Source organism: Gouania willdenowi, chromosome 22 (assembly GCF_900634775.1).
Source record: "Gouania willdenowi chromosome 22, fGouWil2.1, whole genome shotgun sequence".
In the NCBI taxonomy this organism is placed as follows: Eukaryota; Metazoa; Chordata; class Actinopteri; order Blenniiformes; family Gobiesocidae; genus Gouania; species Gouania willdenowi.
The window spans coordinates 5,872,639-5,894,092 of record NC_041065.1 but is presented as its reverse complement, the minus strand read 5'-3'; the positions used below and the strand labels follow the sequence as shown (position 1 = coordinate 5,894,092).

At 39.1% G+C, this 21,454-nt stretch overlaps 1 protein-coding gene across 1 annotated transcript in view; it reads right to left on the bottom strand.

Moving 5' to 3' along the window:
- LOC114456503 (leucine-rich repeat and fibronectin type-III domain-containing protein 5-like) overlaps positions 1-21,454 on the bottom strand; it is a 194,928-nt gene that overhangs the window by 13,184 nt on the left and 160,290 nt on the right. Inside the window, exons 4-8 of the mRNA XM_028438307.1 lie at positions 19,489-19,617; positions 19,221-19,401; positions 16,326-16,481; positions 13,328-13,587; positions 9,585-10,052 (exon numbers count right to left, since the gene is read on the bottom strand). Coding sequence (XP_028294108.1) covers positions 9,585-10,052; positions 13,328-13,587; positions 16,326-16,481; positions 19,221-19,401; positions 19,489-19,617 — 1,194 coding nt within the window. The remainder of the gene's footprint in view (positions 1-9,584; positions 10,053-13,327; positions 13,588-16,325; positions 16,482-19,220; positions 19,402-19,488; positions 19,618-21,454) is intronic.

Here is a 21,454-nt window from a genome sequence, read left to right as displayed (position 1 = left end):
GAGACACAGTTCATGGACCAGAACCACGTCCATGGTCCATAACCTCCAGCTCATGATGAACTCCACAGCACTGGTTGGACTGGTGTTGATTCTGGAGCAGATAGAGGCAGGCTTTGGCCCTTTGTTAGATAAAATCCAGAATCCTTTAAGTAAATGTTAATATATATTGAGTTGGTTTGTAAATCTATTTTCACATTTTGTAAATAAAGTTACTTATTCTGTATTCTACAAGGACTTTGTTCATTGTTTAATGCCTACTTGTAAGCACACACATTTATGTTTTTCTATGTTTCAAACATTAGCATGTGTTATTTTTTCCCCGAAGATAGATAAATAGACAACATGTTTTTAATAATATGGATAATGAATGTTCATATAGTTTTAATAACTGTTTATTTTTGCTGATGAAGAAAAGAAAAAATGTTAACTGCCTAAAATGCACTTGTTTTTGCCTGTTTTAAAAGTAATTAAAATATTTTACTGATGACAGAAAATAAAAACAACGATAGCCTGTTAACTCTGCCTAAACGTTTTCATTTGGTGTGATTTGTAAAATATTTAACATGTGTATATGATTTCAATAACACATCCATGAAACAAACGATGCAAGATAAGATAAGGTGATGCAGAAATGATGATGAAAATAGTCAGGAATAATCATTTATGCACAAATTTGCTTCTCTCATTGTTTATAGACAAGGTTTAATGTGAAGTGGGTCACGATGGTTTGTCATTTTTTAAAAAATGGGTCACCAGAAAACCAGTGTTCTAGAGTACTTTAGGCCAATAAAACCTTTCACTTTGCTAATTCATTAACCAGTTATCCACACTTGTACACAAATATAGAAATGGATGACTAAGCTTCTGGCTAAAGACAGATTTTCGCTATAACAGACCATGAAAATGTGGGAAACAAACAGTGATATCACCAGCATCATAGCATGAGGTGGATTTAGTTGTAAGGACATTCAGCTAATTTTAACTATCTTAAATGATGTGTTTGAGTAAGAAACAAAGTGTTTTTTCAACACAAAGTTAGGAGGATTAATGGTGGTTTACCTCCTGCCTCATTCATGCTGACCTCGAAGCTAATGGCGCTTACACAGCAGATGGCCCAACAGCACCATGCTAATAGGGCTCTGTGTATCAGGAGACACAGAGCATTGCAGAGGCTTTTATAGCATACAGTACATAATACCTCTAATAACAGAACTAATAGTTAACAAGCACCCATACATAGTGTCAAGTGCATGGAACCAACTGGGTTTCAGACTAAGGAATTTCTCAACTGCAGGATGTATCGTATTCTTTACTTCACTCATTGACAACACTTTGAGAGTCCTTTTCACTCTTTGAGTGTTCAGTGGTTGAACATGAAACACCTTCAAACAAATACATTTGTTTTATCAAACATAATAACAACAACAACAGCAACAACAACAACAACAACAACAACAACAGCAACAGCAACAGCAACAGCAACAACAACAACAACAACAGCAACAACAACAACAACAACAACAACAGCAACAACAACAACAACAACAACAACAACAGCAAAAACAACAACAACAACAACAACCACAACCACAACCACAACAACAACAACAACAACAACAACAACAACAACAAAAAGAACCACAACAACAAAAACAACCACAACAACCACAACCACAACCACAACCACAACAACAACAACAACAACAACAACAACAACAACAACAGCAAAAACAACAACAACAACAACAACAACAACAACAACAACAACAACAACAACAACCACAACAACCACAACAACAACAACAACAACAACAAAAACAACCACAACAACCACAATCACAACAACAAAAACAACCACAACAACCACAACAACAACAACAACAACAACAACAACAACAAAAACAACCACAGCAACAAAAACAACCACAGCAACAACAACAACAACAACCACAACTACAAAAACAACAACAACAACAACAACAACAACAACAACAACAACAACAACAACAACAACAACAATAATAATAACTTTGATTTATATAGCACTTTTCAAGCAATTTACAGAGACCATTATTCATTGGTAAACTACATCGTAGCCACAGCTGCCCTGGGGCATACTGACGGGGCGTGGCTGCTAATTCTAATCCTAATTCTGACCATAACCAACAATCATGCGCATTCATACCCATACATACAGGGCAATGTGGGTAAAGTGCCTTGCCCAAGGACACAACAACAATGACCGGGACAGAGCTGAGGTGTATTCCATAAAGGAGGGTAAACAAACTCTGAGTCTATCCGTAAACTCTGGGTCAACATACCCCGTGATGGGAAACTCTGGGTATCGGATTCCATTACAGCTGGTATGAAGTGGGTGAATCAACCCTGAGTATGTAAACCTTGGGTTACTGACGTGCACGCGCGCGATAAAAAGCCATCATCAATGGATCGAAGTGAAATAACTACCGTTTGCACACACAAAAAAAAAAACATAAAGCAACACAACATTAGTAATGATATGAGCACGTCTGTGGTGTGTGATGTTACTAATGTGTTTCAGAGAAGAGTTCATGTTCATTAAAGTGTTCAGAAACGGTGTTAAGGTGGGCGGAGTCAGGTAGAAACCCAGGGTTTCTTTGATAAAACCTGCCAGCGACCAGGTTTAGTTCACGGACAATGTTGCCATGGTAACATACTCAGAGAAGAACATACCTCGTGTTTAGGAATGGGATACTCAGAGTTTCCCTCATTTGAGCCTGAACATACTCAGAGTTTGAACACAACCCGCTTTATGGAACACCCCTCAGATCTGAAAGAGTGTCTGCTTATGTTTAAACAACAGCTGAGGCTCGTTTCATACTTTATTTTCAGAGTCAGTCATATTTGGCTGTGTTGCAGCACAAATCCACACGTACACGAGGTTGGACCTGAGGTGAGATTTGACTGTAGCGTACGATCACGTCAGAATTGATTAGCTATTGCAGCCAAATTCTTTTTCATGAACAAAGATTTGTTAGACATTCGTTAGTCTTCATTCGAAATTTTTTTTCTTTCATGTTTTAGATCCCATTGTAGGTACTTCGCATCATAAGCCCTATAGCGAATCGTGAGTTGACTATTTTGTTACACGCCTCAGCATCATTTTTTAATAGCACTATAACACTTCCTTAATAACTTCCTATAATGCCTCTTTTCTCTTGTTTCATTAATGCCTCTTCCGTTTCCTCTTTACCTTTGCCTTCTTCTACAAGCCTATGCTTCTCCCTTCTGCACAAAGCCATATATCTATCCAACCCTCATAGTTTTGCTTTCACTCTGTCTTTTTCCACTGACAGTCATCAACGTTGCTGAGGTGCTGCTCCTTGTGCTACTTGTACTGTGTTTTAAAACCAATGGATCACTTATTGCAACGCTACTGTTATGTTAGGCGTGTCAAGTGTTTTGGGGATATAAAAGCAGAATTGGAACATGAAGATGAGATAAAAGCTGGTCCAAAAGCTCTTTGCTTTTAACACAACAGAGCCTGGTGTATTACATGAGCCAAAGGGGCTGTTGGCAGGGTTATGAAGCACTTCCTACAAAGATGAAATGTCCCTGCGACCTGCGTCTGAGGTGAACAAAATGTCAGCGTGTCTGGCAGTTTATCTGCTTTTTTCTCCTTCTCGCTGCTCTACAATTTTTTTTAAAAAATCGAGTTACATCCTAGTATTGTATATGATATTTTCTTAGAGTTTGTAAAAATAAAAATTCACTACAGGTACCTATTTGAAAGTCAAAGAAAAAAAAATTATTTTTTCTTTAGCAATTCTTCCTTCACTAAATTGCTTTCATTTCCTTTCAGACTCGTCCCCCAGTACGTCCACTTTCTCTCCTCCTCACTCGTAGTGCACAGCGCAATCTCTGTAGCGTCTGGTTTGTAACACATTTCAGCCGACTGCCTACTGCGATAGAGAATAAAAGGCACATACTACAGCATAGGCGAAAAAAAATAAAATAAATATGTAATGAGTTTCATAAAGAATGAAAACAAATCTGTTTTTATTAATATAATTTCTCATTTCTTTAACATAAGTTTTGAAAGCTGTGTTATGAACCTGCAAAAATAAATCCAAAATACAGCTTGAAATGTTCAGCACCCACTGTAACTTAAAGAATGAGAGAGTAAAGTTGCTCAAATTAATTATTTATGATGATGTTCTACATGATATACAGTATCATACAACGCTCTATACATGTGCTGTAATATGGGAGATACACTTGTTGGCAGTTGTAAATCACTAAGTTAGACAACAGGCTTAGACAAAAGGATTAAAAGTTCAATAACATAGATTGTGGCATTTAAAATCTTTAACAACGTAACTCCAACTTTGCTGAATGTTTACGTGCTCCCTGCGGGCGAGTAGATATAAGTGAAGCATAGCGTGACGGGGGGCAAGAAAAGCTTGGCGGCCCACCAGGCCTATAACGCACTGGGGGAACCCTCCATTTTTATTATGTTCTAGTCACTGTGTTTTGGCATTTCACATACAGTATATCATGTTAAGAAAACTTTTGATCACTCGGGGGGCCATGCCCCCCCCTGCCCCACCACAAATATGGGGAATAGCAAGTTGTTTATTTGCAAGAGGAATACAAGTGTTAAGCAGTGAATTGATGTGGAAAAAGTAAAACTGTAACTTTGCCAGCATCAAGTGTCTTTGAGCCAGAAACCAAATCCCTTTTTAATCCAGGAGAGCTGCACTACATCCGACCTGGGGGACAGTTGGAAGCAGGTGGAAATCAATACAGCTGCACCTATCATATTTCACTTCTGCAGTAGGTATTCTTTTAAAGGTTTCAAACGTCACTGACTAAATTCACACATAATAAAAACATTTCACAACATTACGCCGAGCAGGAGGGAAATAAAGCAGTTTAAATAAATTGCCAAAAGTATCTGGTACAATAAGGCTACATTCTTCCTGTCTGTCAGCTTTAGGTTACCCAGCTTGGTTATTCATTCATCTTTTGGCTTTGTACCTTTTCCCAACTCATGTTTCTCTTCCCTTCCATCTCTGTGCTTGGATAATGAAAATGTGAAATCAATGAGCCGCTGCTTTGTGCCAGAGGAGGTGTTGAATGGAAATCAATCAGCTATGTACTGCACAGACAAGAGGGCTGCAGAACAACAAAGACACACAAACAGCTTCATTGTTTAGGTGGGAGAGGAAGAAAATGAAAACATGAAACAGCATTAAGGAAGCTTAGAAGAAAAGAATGGAGGGACAGATGAGAACGATGATCATGGGCAATTATCTGCTTTTTAGTTGGAACTAACATTTCTAACTTTATGCCTTGTCAGTGAATGCTTGAGTCTGAGTTTCAATAATTCACTTTTGGCATTGTCTGTCTACAATACATTCAGTGAATGAGGTTAAGTACTCATGAATTATGAACAGAGATTAGAAATAATATGCGTGCAGATAATACCCATAGAATCATCTCTGAATGATCTGTTTGTTAATTATATACTGCGCTCACACAGAGATAAAGATCACACGATCAAGGATTTGATTTAAAGCTTAGTGCAACAGATCATTCCACAGAGAAAACTTTCCAAATTACCCTCAGCATCAACATCAATGTGACCGAGACAGTCAATCCATTGCTCCTCCACTTGCTGATGACGATGCACTCTGATGAAGGATTAACATCAATATGAAAGGGAGATAATGTGGGTGCATCACCCTTCAAAGCTCTCTATGTTTATTAATTCTCTCCTCCACATTTCACTGGAGCAAATATTGAGCTAAAATAATAATCATGCCTGGTGAGATCAATCTAATCTGTATAATCCTAAACAAATGTACATGTTAAAAGGAGGTTGCAGAACTCTTACTGTCAAGGACATCCCAGCTGAACTAAGTACTGGTGGTTTTGAATGTTGGGATAAAATACGTTCTCTCACACTATTGTCTTTTTCTATTTGACTGTTAATCCAATTTGCCTTGAAAAAAAATATATTTTTAGGTCATTTAAATGAAGCAATAAAAGTGTTGTACTAAATCACATAGAAATGAAATGAGTTTTATTTTGTTGTCATATATGATAACTTTTAATGATGATAGAGGACACAATTGGGTTTACTATGAACAAGACGCCTCTTTGAGTCTCCATATAGAAGTTTGCATTTGCATTTTACACAGTTTCTTTTTTATCTGCCCTCATAGTTCAAACAATGCCATAATAATCACTTCTTAAAAGTCATGGGAATTGAATTTTTTTCTATGGTTTCATTCTCAAAATACATTTTCAAAAAGCTTCACTTAAAGCTGATATCTGGAGTTTCTGAGAGAACGTCTCGATGTCTCGCCCTCAGCAGCTCTACTTCCTCCCCTGCCTCTGTCAATCGTTCGTGCACGCACATTGTGAAACATAACAAAGACGCATAACTACAAAAACTACACATTTATTGTTATAGTGCCATAACTTTTGATTAAAATATGTTTATTACAAGTCCAAGAGAAATGTTGCCAAATTTTGGTCCATTCGGAATCATTTTTAAAGCAGCAAGTCCCTCCCCCTTTGAAAAGCAGCTCCCAGATACATTCTGTTGCGGTCACAAAGACGTTTATCCACAAGCTTTGTATCCGGACTTTTCTTTTGTCTTTTAGTAGAAGCTTTATATGTTGGCAATCATGGAATGGGTAACTGGAGTTTCAGAGCGCTCCTCCATGATGCTATGCTGCTCAGAGTGTTACACCTGTTGTCAAAGCCTATTGGCTGGGCAAAGTCAGCGCTTTCTTGCATTTGTGGAGGGGTCTATGGACGAAGGCGGGACTTATATACATTAATGTATATGAATGACCACTGGCAGTAGACCATAATAAAAGTATTTTTCATGAGAATGATACATATACATCGATCAGAGTGTTTGAACAACATCTAATCAGAGCTACAGAAGAAATCGGAGGCTAATGATCGCTTCTGACACCTAGTGGTGAAATAACTGATGCAACCTTGTGTTCATTTGTTTTTGTTTAATCATTACAGTCTGGAATGATGTCATCAGGATCATGTGAATTAGGTTCATTTAAATTAAGTTGATCAAAACCTAATCAATAAACCTGATCAGATTCAGTAAATCATTGATTCCGGAGGGGAAATTGGTTGACATTAATCCTGCTCTCATACATCTTTATCCATCCATCCATTTTCTTCCGCTTTATCCGGGGCTGGGACGTGGAGGCAGCAGTCTCAGCAGAGATGCCCAGACCTCCCGATCCACGCAGTTATTTATATGACATATAAATAATTAAAAAGGAACAGTCAGAATAATCCATGTCAGTACAACTTATTTCTACCTTTTAACTGAATCTTACTCATTATTTTAAATTACATTTTTATTTTTGAAATACATTTTTGTTCAATTATGGTTTTCTTTTTTTTTATTAGTATTTTCTTTCCTCACAGGAGTTAAAAACTAATGTTTTCTAAAGAAAAATGTCCTGGGGTAGCCGGTGCCAATCTCCGGCTCACGTGCCAGGGGGCGTACACCCTGGACATGGTGCCAGTCCATCGCAGGGCAACAAGCAGACATACTCACATTCACTGTGGAAGCCCATGCAGCACAGGGAGAACATGCAAACTCCACACAGAAAGGACACAAGTGTCCACCCCAGGGTGGTTGCTGTGAGGTGGACCGTGCATGCTAGTTAATCCGCCCCATGGCTCAAATGTCTAAGTAGAGGTAGTTACATAGAAGAGATCTAGCATTCTTGAAGTACTTTAAAAATGTCGTCAGAGGACCTCTTGGAACAACACGCTGTAAAGATCATTAGCTATCACATTGTACTCCTAAATTACGACTTGGGTACAATTAAAGTAAATTTAACTGAAACGCTATGATGTGCACGTGGCAGTTTTATTATGCATAGATAGTCAACACTCTTGGGCCTTAATGCAAACATGATTTATACGTGCAGAAGCAATTCTTATTAAAGTCTCCTTGGTTGTATTCATTTCCTGGTCAGGCAAATATTTTCTGTTACAATTAGAGGTTGCCACCTGTGCCGGAAAATACGGAATCGTTCCTTATTTGGCCATAAAACGGTGCGTCCTGTATTGAGCCAAAACAAAACTCTATTTGTTCTGTATTTGCATAACTGACTAGAACACTAGACATGTCCGTCTGACCGTCACACGCACACACACACACACACACAGACACACAGACACACAGACACACAGACACACAGACACACACACACACAGACACACAGACACACAGACACACAGACACACACACACACACACACACACACACACACACACACACACACAGACACACAGACACACAGACACACAGACACACAGACACACACACACACACACACACACACACACACACACACAGACACACAGACACACAGACACACACACACACACAGACACACAGACACACAAAGACACACACACACACACACACACACACACACACACACACACACACACACACACACACACACACACACACACACTACTAAATCTGAGGATGATGAACAAAATAAAACGCAGGATTTGCCATGGTCTACTGCTCTGTGTGGTGTGTCCTGTGTACCAGACTATGTGGTGTGGTAATGTCACGCCCTGTTGGAAAGAGAGAGAGAGACGACACACACACCGGTGCAGCTCAAACCCTAAAAATGTCCAACTTTAGAGAGTTTTCAGTGTCACACGGTGGACTGTCTGACATCAAACAGCCTCAGAAGAACAACAGTGTAGATATGATGTAAATATGCTGAGAAGACCCAAGCATGAGTGTTGCAGTTCTTCTTTCATCCATCATCTCCTGAGGCTGATACAGTAAGACACACCATGGATTGATTTAATCGATTACTGGGATTTGATTTAATGTGTAGGTTGTGGAGGTTTTAAAGTCAAATGACAGATCATTTATTATTACAGTAGTATTATAATAAGTAGTAATATATATATATATATATTCCCTAGGTTAAACAAATGTTTGTTAAGATTTCTGTATTATAGTGGGTACATGTACCACTGAAACATTTCAGTTTATTTTTTAACATTATAGATTTTTTTTTTACATGCACACAGACTTTTTTCTCATCCATCAACAATAATTTGTGACACAACAATTTAAAATATATCCAAAGAAAAAAAAAAAAACTTTAAAACGAGCAAAACATCAGAAATAAGTGAATAAAAAGACATAAATTCAAGGTTAATGTTGAAACGAGACACAGGAAAGAGTTTAGACAGCCTGTGGAATCAAATAAATAGTGTAGAACATGAGCTAAGGGTTACATGGGGCAATAACATTTGAGAAACACTGTTCTATGTCAAAATGTTTCTATTTTAGAGGAATGTGTTCATGGGCCCGTGGGGGTCCCTTAGTTTCTTTTTGGAAAGTTGGCAAGCCTAGTTCCAATGCATTTTAATTACATGTTCCATTAGCTCATTAGCGTTGCACCCATGTAACTGAATCTCTACAGGCCGGATTTAGGTCATTGTCTACCTCTGCGCTGGTGTGCACTTTAGTTCCCACTCTAACTCAATCACAGACATTGAGCTAATCTTACCTGTAAACCAACGAGTCGTCTTGGCTCCCATTGTACTGTATTTGGAACATCCTGATTCCTGGTATATTCCTTTGGAAGTTGAACTTAATCAGTGCTGTTGAAGACGTGGCCTCAGCTGTCACCACCCTTTTATCCACTCCTCCCTTCACATCACCAGTCACGTTGCTCCCGTTGGCACCGCTGCGGTTTGATGTGGAGATGTCTGATGATCCCGGGTCGGGATCTTGGATGTTGTTGGTATTGTTGGAGATGTGTGGGAGTTTAATTATAACTAGGTCTACTGTTTGGTGGGCTTCTCCTGCAGGGTTAGAGGAAATGCAGGTAAAGGATCCAGTGTCTTTCACGGTGCTGATTAGGATGTCCAGAGTCCCGTTAGTGTAGACCAGCGTTCTGGAGGAGTTTGACACCAGTTTTCCCTCCGGGGAAATCCAGTGGATAGCTGGTTCTGGATCACCTCTTGCTTTACACCTTTAAGTATAGAGAAGCAGTTGAACTGTTTAAGAACAAGGCAGATTGGATACAAAAGTACAGTAATAAGAGATCACAGCTTGATGGAAGTTTGTATCGTTCCTACATTTCTTGTAAAGAAAGCAAGAGAAACAAATAAGAAATCTGCTGAGAATGAAGAACCAAGCTAAACAGCTTTTTTTCAGTGGAAACCAATATGAAAATGACCACTCAACTCTCCAAGTAATTTCATTAAAGTACTCATGTTACTGTAATTGAGTTGCTTTAATGGGTACTTGTACTTTTTTGAGTACATTTCTAAATCAGTCATTTTACTTGTACTTAAAGCTGATATCCAGAGTTTCTGAGAAATTTATGTTTATGTATTATTCTAATGAAATGCAAAAAAATACCTAACTAGTCTTTAACTATGGTATTTTGAGACTGTCAATCAAAGTGAATGCGGAACTGTGCACGGAAGCAAGGCCGCCATCACAATCGCAAACAGGTAAATATCATTTTGGCTCCTACCTGACCTATAGACCTATATCAATGAGACCCGATGCGACCTTGTTATGTTCCGTGACGCGTGCAGAAAAGTAGAGGCGTGGCTTCTGGTAGTTTACAGAGGCAGTGGGAGGAAGTGAAGCTGTTTAGGGCGGGACATCGAGACGTCCTCTCAGAAACTCCTGATATCAGCTTTTAGTACGTTTTAAAATAAGTAAAGTCATTTGTTGTAATTCCTATAATTTTCTTGTTTTGAAATGATTAACGGACATTGTGAAACTACAAAAAAATGAAATTACCTGACAATAATCAATCAAAATGAACAACAATGAATGCTGGTTAGTTCATAAATGTAGCTACAGTATACTTAGAGCCTGATCATTTTTTTATTTGACTTTAATTCATTGCTGTTATTTTATTTAAAAAAAAAAAAAGAATTGTACATTTTGACAAACCTTTTATTTTATACAGATGTCTTTGTGGAAAATAAATGAAGTTCCAATTGTGCAATATTTCATATCTTCCTTTTTAAGTTTATAAATGAGATGTTTACTGTATGCATGGGAACCGTGGTAAGATTTATTATCAAAAGTAAACATGGGGGTGAAAGTAACTATGAACTTTTACTTTGAGTACTATTTAATTGAGCTATTTTTAACTTTTACGTAAGAAATTTATGTAAGACTTCCTTGTACTGTACTTGAGTACATTTTCATTCAAGTAACAGCACTTCTACTTAATGAGTAGGATATATCAGTGCTCTTTACACCTCTGATAAATGGTTGCCCATTACACTTAAAAGTTGATCATGTTTCATGTCCCCCTTCATGCTTTCCACCCCAGACTTTCACGATTCTTAAAATGAAATTACGCTCATTATGGATGACACATTAATAGTTGACATCTTTGGGATTTTTACTTTCAAAAGACGAGGAGATAATAAAGAGTAAATACTAGGTTCTTTCAGCACCACAATTGCTAGCTACTTTTTAATTTGATATTTTTCGTACTTGAATACACAACATTCATCATGATTGGATGTGTGTGACCAATATATGGAAATTAAGACATCATCATCTTTAAAAGGATCCTCCACAGTTTTTACAAATGCCTAAGATCTATGCCTAACAAAACGCATTATTTTGCACCATTTTTGTTTCATTAACTTTTAAAATTGGAACTACTTTACCCTGTGCATTCAGCATTCAGGATCATTTAGCAGCGTTTTCAGTCAAAATGACAACTTGTGCTGCTTTGGGTTGCTCTAAAAATCAGTAAAAGTTAAAAAAGTCGACGTAAACCTCTTTTATTTGTCAAAATTTGATAAACTAAATCCGTGAGCCGAAAACATTTGTGACCACAGGGGTCGACAGTTCCATCTCTTCCATCAAATATTTATACCTCTTACTACCTTTATTATTTTATGAAATACGGCAAGAAAGTGCCACTCAGTGAAGTAAAAAGAGCCAGCTGGTAATTAAAAAAAGAAAAAGAAAGAAAAATCACCAACAGGTAGAGATACTGGTTAAAGTACAAACCGAAGTAAAAACAAACCTGAAGCTGAAGAAACTCTAAACGTTAACGGAAAAGACGCGCAAACCTGAGGGACAGACAGAGCTGGCAGTGAGTGAGCGGAGCTGCTGTGGGACACAGTCAGCAACACATCTGTATGTGTGTAGGGGAGGAGCGCAGACACAGTCAGCAACACATCTGTATGTGTGTAGGGGAGGAGCGCAGACACAGTCAGCAACACATCTGTATGTGTGTAGGGGAGGAGCGCAGACACAGTCAGCAACACATCTGTATGTGTGTAGGGGAGGAGCGCAGACACAGTCAGCAACACATCTGTATGTGTGTAGGGGAGGAGCGCAGACACAGTCAGCAACACATCTGTATGTGTGTAGGGGAGGAGCGCAGACACAGTCAGCAACACATCTGTATGTGTGTAGGGGAGGAGCGCAGACACAGTCAGCAACACATCTGTATGTGTGTAGGGGAGGAGCGCAGACACAGTCAGCAACACATCTGTATGTGTGTAGGGGAGGAGCGCAGACACAGTCAGCAACACATCTGTATGTGTGTAGGGGAGGAGCGCAGACACAGTCAGCAACACATCTGTATGTGTGTAGGGGAGGAGCGCAGACACAGTCAGCAACACATCTGTATGTGTGTAGGGGAGGAGCGCAGACACAGTCAGCAACACATCTGTATGTGTGTAGGGGAGGAGCGCAGACACAGTCAGCAACACATCTGTATGTGTGTAGGGGAGGAGCGCAGACACAGTCAGCAACACATCTGTATGTGTGTAGGGGAGGAGCGCAGACACAGTCAGCAACACATCTGTATGTGTGTAGGGGAGGAGCGCAGACACAGTCAGCAACACATCTGTATGTGTGTAGGGGAGGAGCGCAGACACAGTCAGCAACACATCTGTATGTGTGTAGGGGAGGAGCGCAGACACAGTCAGCAACACATCTGTATGTGTGTAGGGGAGGAGCGCAGACACAGTCAGCAACACATCTGTATGTGTGTAGGGGAGGAGCGCAGACACAGTCAGCAACACATCTGTATGTGTGTAGGGGAGGAGCACAGACACAGTCAGCTATCCAAGGAGCATTTTCATTCAATTCCAGCAGAGATATTGACTCATATTACTTGTATAATACATGGACTCGGCTAAAGTGCTTTATCCGTACCAAATGCTTGTTTCAGCCGAGTATCCGGCTCAACTCTACTCAGTATACAGAACACACACAGTCAAAATTACCATGTATTTCAAGTAGAGTTACCTGAGTGCCACCCTTTGTCCTTCAAGGACCCTCATCTCATGGGAGAACCTAGTGATAAGTGGGGGCTCACAGAGGAACTCTTCTTCAGGGATGGACCAGAAATATCGACCAGAGAGATGTTGGGGTGTGGCGCACGTCTCCAAATCATCCTCTCTGTTCAGCCGCCGCAGCCAGAGCAGTTCACAATTACAGTGGAGAGGGTTTCCACCAAAGGACAGGGCAAAGGAGGATGAGGTCAGGACCCCCGACGTGGCAAGGACCTGCAATAAAAAAGCAATCATTGATATCTGTGTAATTTAAGCATGATATAGGAGAGGGTTTGGTTGTCACACTCGTTATATCTCGCCCGAGAGAGGGCGTTGTCACAAAAAAATAGTATTAAAATGATCAGAATTTAGGACAGAGTGGTGCCCAATGCAAAGAACATGACTGTGCAAAATACACACTTAAAGTAGTTTTTAAATTGAAGAATGTTTATCTTTATTGTGTTCCATGGAATAAAATTATGAAACATCTAAATGTCTTCAAAAACATTTAGTGCAATATAAATTCTACAAAACGGGACACATATGATCAAAACACTATATTTTCCACTGCCAAAATAATGTAATTGGAGATTAGCGTTAGATTTGTTTTTCTTATAAATCACATTAATTTTGGTTGAAATAGTTATTACGGTATATAGAGTGCTACAGTATATAGAGAACAGAGTACTATAGAGAGCAGAACATGCTCCAAAAAAAATTAACAAAAAAAAAGCGGGCCAAAACCAATCGTGAGCCCCAAATTGGACGGCCCTGATCTACTGTATATAGTCCTTAGTAGAGTGTGATGCTTGATTTTGAAGTGAGAGGACATGACCCTAGAATAGGATCTCTGCTGAATAAAAGATACAATAAGGTTTAAAATGTAAGGTATCTTAGCCAAATAGTTATGACAGGAAATATTAATGACATAAAGTTACCAAATCACGTTATATTTGTTGAGGAGCGATCGCTGTGGACTCTCAGAGAGTCTCTCTACTGAGAGAGCGGAGCATCCGAACAGCAGCCTGGCTACAGTTAAAAATTACCATGACAATCTGTAAATTGACTAATATGCAGACTTGAGGCAGTGAAGATGTGAACTCATGTGTAAATGGAACCTCATCAGTTGAAACTCATCAGAATACAAGTGAATCTCTGCACGCTCTGATTGGTTATTTCAAGGGCACCCTCATCAGCCAGTAGAGTGTGGTCTAGGTCACGGCCTATTTAAAACTTTCTCCAGGATTATTTTAATCTTTTTTGGAAGTGTCCAGTACAGCGGCATGCTCTATACCAGTGTTTCTAAAATTAGCATACGTGTACCCCTAGGGGTACACGATGACACTATAGAGGGTACTTCAGAGAGATAGAAAGAGTGGAAAATTAACAAATAAAGTATCAGTTGTGGTCCCACCCCAGGTGTGAGATAATCTAAATCACAGTTTTTCAACATTAGGACAGGGACCCCACGTGTATTTGTTGTTACTGGGGTCGCCTGAAATTTCTGAAAAATTGAAATCCATGTTTGGAATTATTATAATTATTTTCTTTTTTATTATTATTAAATCAACACACAATCTTTAACAACTGTATTTCTATACTTTCATTTTGTGAAGTATAAATCTAGTTCAAATAAAATGCAGTAAAAACAAACAAATGTCTGAGCTTAAACATGTGAAAAAAAAAATTGTCTTTGTTGTTGCCAGAAATTCTTGATATCAAAAAAAAAAAAAGTTTAGGAACCCATACATTAAATACTGTTTCTTTCCACTTATTGACAAAATGAGATTCTTTAAAATGTGTGTTATCACTCATTCATTGCATTATGTTCTATAGTTGTTTTTAAATACTTTTCTAAGCAAAATGCTGTAATCGGACAAAGGGGGGACTTGAGCCAAAAAAGCTCTATACCATGGAAAATACAATGCTTCACCCAAATGATGTAGTTTTTATTGGATACCTTCCCCAACTTTTATGTATCTTGACATACTTAGTTCTGACTGGATTTAATCCCATGTGAACAATAAAGTTTTTTTTATATTAGGTAAAAAAAAAAAGTATCAATACAATTCGATATAGTTTTCATACCTTTTTCTAAATTTAATTGAAAGTATGTTGTCCATGAAAACTATGTGTAACCAGGCGGTTAAAGTGTGGTAGTTTCCCACCGTCATATAGCCCGTGAACGCATCATCCCCGTCTACCGGATGCTTTCTTAACCGCACCCTCTGATTGGAAGGATTATTAGCAGGTGTGCACGCCGTAGCGTCTGCGTGTTCGGGGCTCCTAGGCTGTGCTGTCAGGTGCTAAATGCTATCAATGGGAGTTTGCATTGAGGGGGAAATGCTGCTCTTGTGAGGCGCCCTGAACCCCAGTGGGAACCGGGTTTCCAAGTGTGGAAGTTGGTCGCTGCTGTTCAAATAAGCTCTCAAATCATGTTTAAATAAGCTCTCAAATCATGTTTAAATAAGCTCTCAAATCATGTTTAAATAAACTCTCAAATCATGTTTAAATAAACTCTCAAATCATGTTTACTAAACTTGGCACCATGCACTTTAACTGAATGAAGTGAGGTTTAGCTGAGTTTGATTTTGTTCATTTTTGTCTAACGTTTGGGTTGTTTTTGGTTGAGTTACTAACCTTAAGTTTGTTAATATTTTCATTTTCTAAACTTCACTTGTTTGGTAAAGTTTTGTTGGTGTTAAAAGTTTATTATATTTTTGTATGTCAAGCTTTTAAACTATACCATGAAATAAAAGAAGTAGTTTTTTACGATTGTTGATGATAAATAAAATAACATATTTTGCTTCCACTTTGGCCTCTGTTCATATTCTTGCCAGACTAATGCGGTGAGATTTACTTCACCAAAAAGGGAAACCCTGCCTTCCCATTGGTTACATATGGCGTATTTTTTTGTCAACAAAATTTAAACTGGTTACCATCTTTTTGGGGGGGCAAGGTTTATATATTACCTGTGCTCGTTGAAAAAGGGGATCTGGTGGTAACTTCTGGAGTTTATTGGAGGTGACGTCCAACCGGTTCAGTTTCTGCAGAAGGGAAAAGGTTCCCTCTGGAATGTAGTCCAGCATGTTGTGGTCTAAACTCAGTGTGTGCAGGCTTGTCATTTTCTGCAAAAATACCAAAGAAGAACATTATTACAGAGCATGCTTTTGAATTTTGTACATGTCAAAAGTAAGAAGCCCAATACGATTATGGACAAATCCCCTCAGATCTATGCGTACAATTGGTGTGAGACCATTTATTAATTTTAACTCATTCAGTGCCATTGACGTAATATTAAGTCAATTACGTTTTTTCAAAGAAGTTGCTAGGATACACTGTGTGTGACTATAAGGTTTCTCTGTTGTTGTAGTTACCAACTGTGCCCTGAAGGTGGCAGCAGCACAGCTTTAGTTGATAGATTAGCCACTGATGCTACCATTTGCTAAGGAGGGAGAAGCAGGGACGAGGGAGATTATGGCGCTATGGAGTGATATTGTGAAGTATTCAGCAGCTCACAGCACCACATACTAACGCAGAACACGAGTGGACCTGAGTGGATTATTGATTATGTTGTGATCATGAGCTAAAACCATCAACTAACCGGGCCAAACGGCCATCTCTGCGTGTCGGGAGGAAGAGGAAGTTACGTCTGTGTGATTGACGAGGGGGAGGAGATACAAAATACAGTGAGCCCGATAGCAAAATAATAGGTGCCATGTAGGTGGCAGCAGAGCACCTTTGGATGAGAGATCACCCGTGATGGGCAGAGCTCAGAGGAAGAAGAAAGGAGTTTACGAGGGAGAAAATGGTGCTACGAGAGTTGATGCTGAAGTTCCCAGCAGCTCACACTCAACCGGAGCATTTGTGGAACTAAGTGGACCATTGAGAGTGTGGCGATGGTGAGATAAGATGATCAAAAAACAGGGCAAGCGGTGACATTCGGCATGTGCGTGTGTGGAGAACGACGGGGGAGAGACTTGGAGGATGGCCAACAAACAGTAAGCAAACCATTCAACTCTCAACTAGTCTCAGTGTTGTTTTTGTATGTTTTATGGAAGGAAACAATGTTGAGGTGTCACTGAAGCAAAAAAAAACAAAAAAAGCTTCAAAGTCAGTAATGGGTTTTTTCAGAAAAGCCGTTTTTCTCAGTTTTTTGTCACAAACTGGCGATATGTGTGAAACTAACCTCTGTTCAACTGCGGATTACAGAAGAACAAATCAAGCTATAAAAAAAAAAATATTTTTTCTGATGAAATTAGAGACTTCAATCTTTCAGAATCATAGTACAAAATATTCTGTGGGTCTCAAAATGCTAAAAATGGGTAGTACTGAGGGGGTAGAAATTGTGAAAATGGCTGGCACTGAATGAGTTAACGTGAGTGGAAGATATTGTGGTGCACCTAAAAGTGTGACCACATTGTTTTTAGTTATTTTATTATTTTGTATGTTATAGTAATAAATACATGGCTTTATTTATTCTTTAATATTAAGTATTTATATTTGGACATTTTCACATGTCATTAGTGCTGTCCTGATTTAAGCCAGGGTGAGAGAGCAGAGCGGAACCTTTGTGTTGGCGGTGCTGCACCCCGGGTTGGGTTTTACTTCCTGTTCCCCGTCAAATGCAATCTGGATTGAAGGCAACACCTCGTGTTCATTGCTCTTGTTCACTCACAGTGTTTTTCAGATTGCACATATCACTGCTACGCCAGCCCCGGAGCTTGGAGCCCGTAACAATATGATAAGATCATCCCACGTTAAAATTGAGACCACTTTTTAAGTTATCCTTCCACGGAATGCCTGAGAAAAACCACTGGCAAATCTCGCTTCTGAGCAGGATTATATGTTCAATAGTCTGCAGTGGACACACGTGCACATGCTTTGTTTTAGACCAGTGGGGGGAACGCTGCGGTATACCCCAGAGAAAGTGTGCAACATTTATTTAACCTGTTCAGTTTTGCACAACGTTGCATCACTAAATTGAGTGCTTTTTGATGTATCGGAGCCAATGCTGAACAGTGGGCAGCACAGCCTCCACTGGGCGCTGTACCCCATTCATCACTTTTAAATAGTATACTTTTAACTTTTGCAAATGTATTGAAGTATTTATTTAGTAATGAGAGGAAGTACCCAAGGTGAAATTGGCCAAAGGCATAGTAAACACAGACATGGACAACATTTAGTAATTTAAACATTTATTTTTAGGCTTCTTTAGGGTTTTGTTAATTCCTTTTAATGTGTTTATCATTTATTGCCTGAAGCGTGCAGACAATGAGGCAGATAAAAAAGCCTATTTCTGTGTCTCGCCAGGACCTCGGCTAATTTGGTTCCAGCGCACGTACATATGCTGCGTAGCATGACTCGACTACTTTTTCTTGACCTAAATGTAAAGAATGGTTCAGATCAATTATCAGGCATAAGCTTTTAGGCTGTAGATGAATAAAAAAATCATTGAAACAATCATTAGGCGTTGGTGAAGTTAGTTATTTGAATTTTTTTCAAACATCAGCCAAAGTCTGTTCCTATACTTAGTGGTTTGCACATCTGCTTCACAGCAAGGAGGTCCTGGGTTCAAAACCTTTTGCATCCATTTTTTAGAATTTGCATTTTCAAATCTCTAATATTCTATTGATTGATGATGAGCCTATAAATGAGTGTCTCTCCTTTTCTAGAGCAGGTGTTCAAATGCAATTATTTGGGTCTCAAACACTTTTTTTCTCAGATTGACAATATTGATTTTGATTGAACTTGTTTTTTTTTTAATTGAAAAATAAAGACACAAAACTACCTCCATAACAATGACAGTTTTTTCTGTTTGGAATTGCCATTAGACAGTGATGGTGCAGTGTGAAATACACCCTGACCTGGATGGCCTCCCATGGGATGGAGTCTAGGTTGTTGTAACTGAGGTCAAGCTCTTCCAGCGCCAGCAGGTCGTTGAATGCTCCCTGATGGATGAGCACCAGCTGGTTGTTGTTCAGGATCAGGTGATGAAGCTTGGACATCCCACTGAATGTGTCATTGCCTATCCTCGTCAACCGGTTACTGCAGGAACAGGTTGAAACAATTCACTTTATAACTGTATTTGAACAAAGACGAGTGAGAATTTGACCTCTGCTGGGTTCTTTTTACCTGTTGAGGTGCAGCGCTCTGAGGTTTTCCAGATCGGCAAAGGCATGAGGTGTGATGTGGGAGATCGTGTTTCTAGATAACGTTAGATCAACCAGTCGTGTCATGTTTGCAAAGTCTTTTCTTTTTACACTGAGGACAGAGAAAAGAAGATAATTAGTGGTGGATGTGTGTCATAGAACTCCATCTGAAAGCTTTTATACAAGTCATGTATTTCTTTCTTGTTTTTTAAATAAATCTGGTCTTGAAGAATAAAAACAATATATATATATATACAGTATATATATACACACACACACACACACCCAACTCTGAAAACAGGGTAAGAATGGATATATACAGTATATACAGTATATACACACGGACAAAATTGTTGGTACCCTTCAGTTAAAGAAGGGAAAAAAAATACACAATGGTCACTGAAATAACTTGAAACTGACAAAAGTAATAATAATTAAAAAAAAAAAATACTGAAAATGAAGTAATGAAAATCAAACATTGCTTTTGAATTGTAATTTAACACCTGGACAAAAATGATGGTACCCCTAGAAAAGATTGAAAATGATTTGACCACATGAACATGTTAAACTAAGGTGTGTTCTGTCTTTTAAAGGCTGAAACGTAGTCACGATGTTGTAAGGTATCGTGGTGTGTACCACACTGAATATGGACCACACAGAGATAAGGAGAGAGGTGTCTCAAGAAATTAGATACAAAATTATACACAAGCATGTTAAAATTAAAGGCTATTAGAACATCTCCAAGCAGCTTGATGTTCCTGTGACCACAGTTGCACATGTTATTCAGAAGTTTAAGGTCCACAGGACTGTAGCCAATGTCTATGGACGTCATGTGACGTATGCATACTAAATTAGGTGCATGCACGCGCAGACTCGATGCAAAACAACCGAAGAACTGTATTGTACTAGCATCGGCACGAGATTGAAACTCTTTTGTTTTCGTATAAAAACAACACAATACCATCGTGTGGCGTTGGTGATCGCACAAATAGGAGTATCAACAATCTAGGATTTCAATTTTACAACATACCGGCTGGTGGGCACCCTTTGCAGAAGAATAGACGAGACTTATGGTCTCGAGGGAGCGCTGAAACATTCCAAAAGCAGCCGGTTTATGACAGAAACAAACAGTATAAAGTTGTCAAATAACCACGTTACGTTTGTTCAGAAGCGATCGTGTCAACGTAATCACTGCTGAGGCGATGGTTCACGGGGAGCGGACGGAGCGCTATCTCAGTCTGGATCCAGTAAAAAGTGACTATAAAAAGCTGTAAATGGACTGATATGTAGATGTGAGACAGTGAGGAGGAGACTTAATGTAGAGAAGGAAACTCATTCGTTGAAACTGATCAGAATACGTGGAAATACACGGAAACCTTCGTTAACAGGAGCACAGCAGCCCGCCTACCTGCCCGTTCATAACAAGTAGTTATAAGCATCTAGAGACTTGATGCTTTTAGGTTTTCTTTCATTTATACACTGGGTTTTTTTTCTATCAGACATGTATTAATGTCTGGTCATTGAACATTGGGCCAGGAGCGCACATCAGATGACCACTCGTTTTCGGAAATGCTGCATGGGTCCCACAATCGTTCACCTGTACTTACAGCTGATATTCGGAGTTTCTGAGAAACGTCTCGATGTCCCGCCCTAAACAGCCTCACTTCCTCCCACAGCCTCTGCTAATCTACCAGAGGCCACGCCTCTACTTTTCTGCACGGGCATCACGGAACATAACAAGGTCGCATCAGGTTGCATTGATATAATTCTATGAGTCAGGTAAGAGCCTTGTTTTTGTGCACAGTTCCGCATTCACTTTGATTGACAGTCTCAAAAACAGGAAGTCAAAGCCTATTGGCTGGTCGCATTTGCAATCGTTTCCATTTGTATAGGGGTCTATAGGATGAAGGAGGGACTTATATACATTAATGTATATGAATGACCACTGA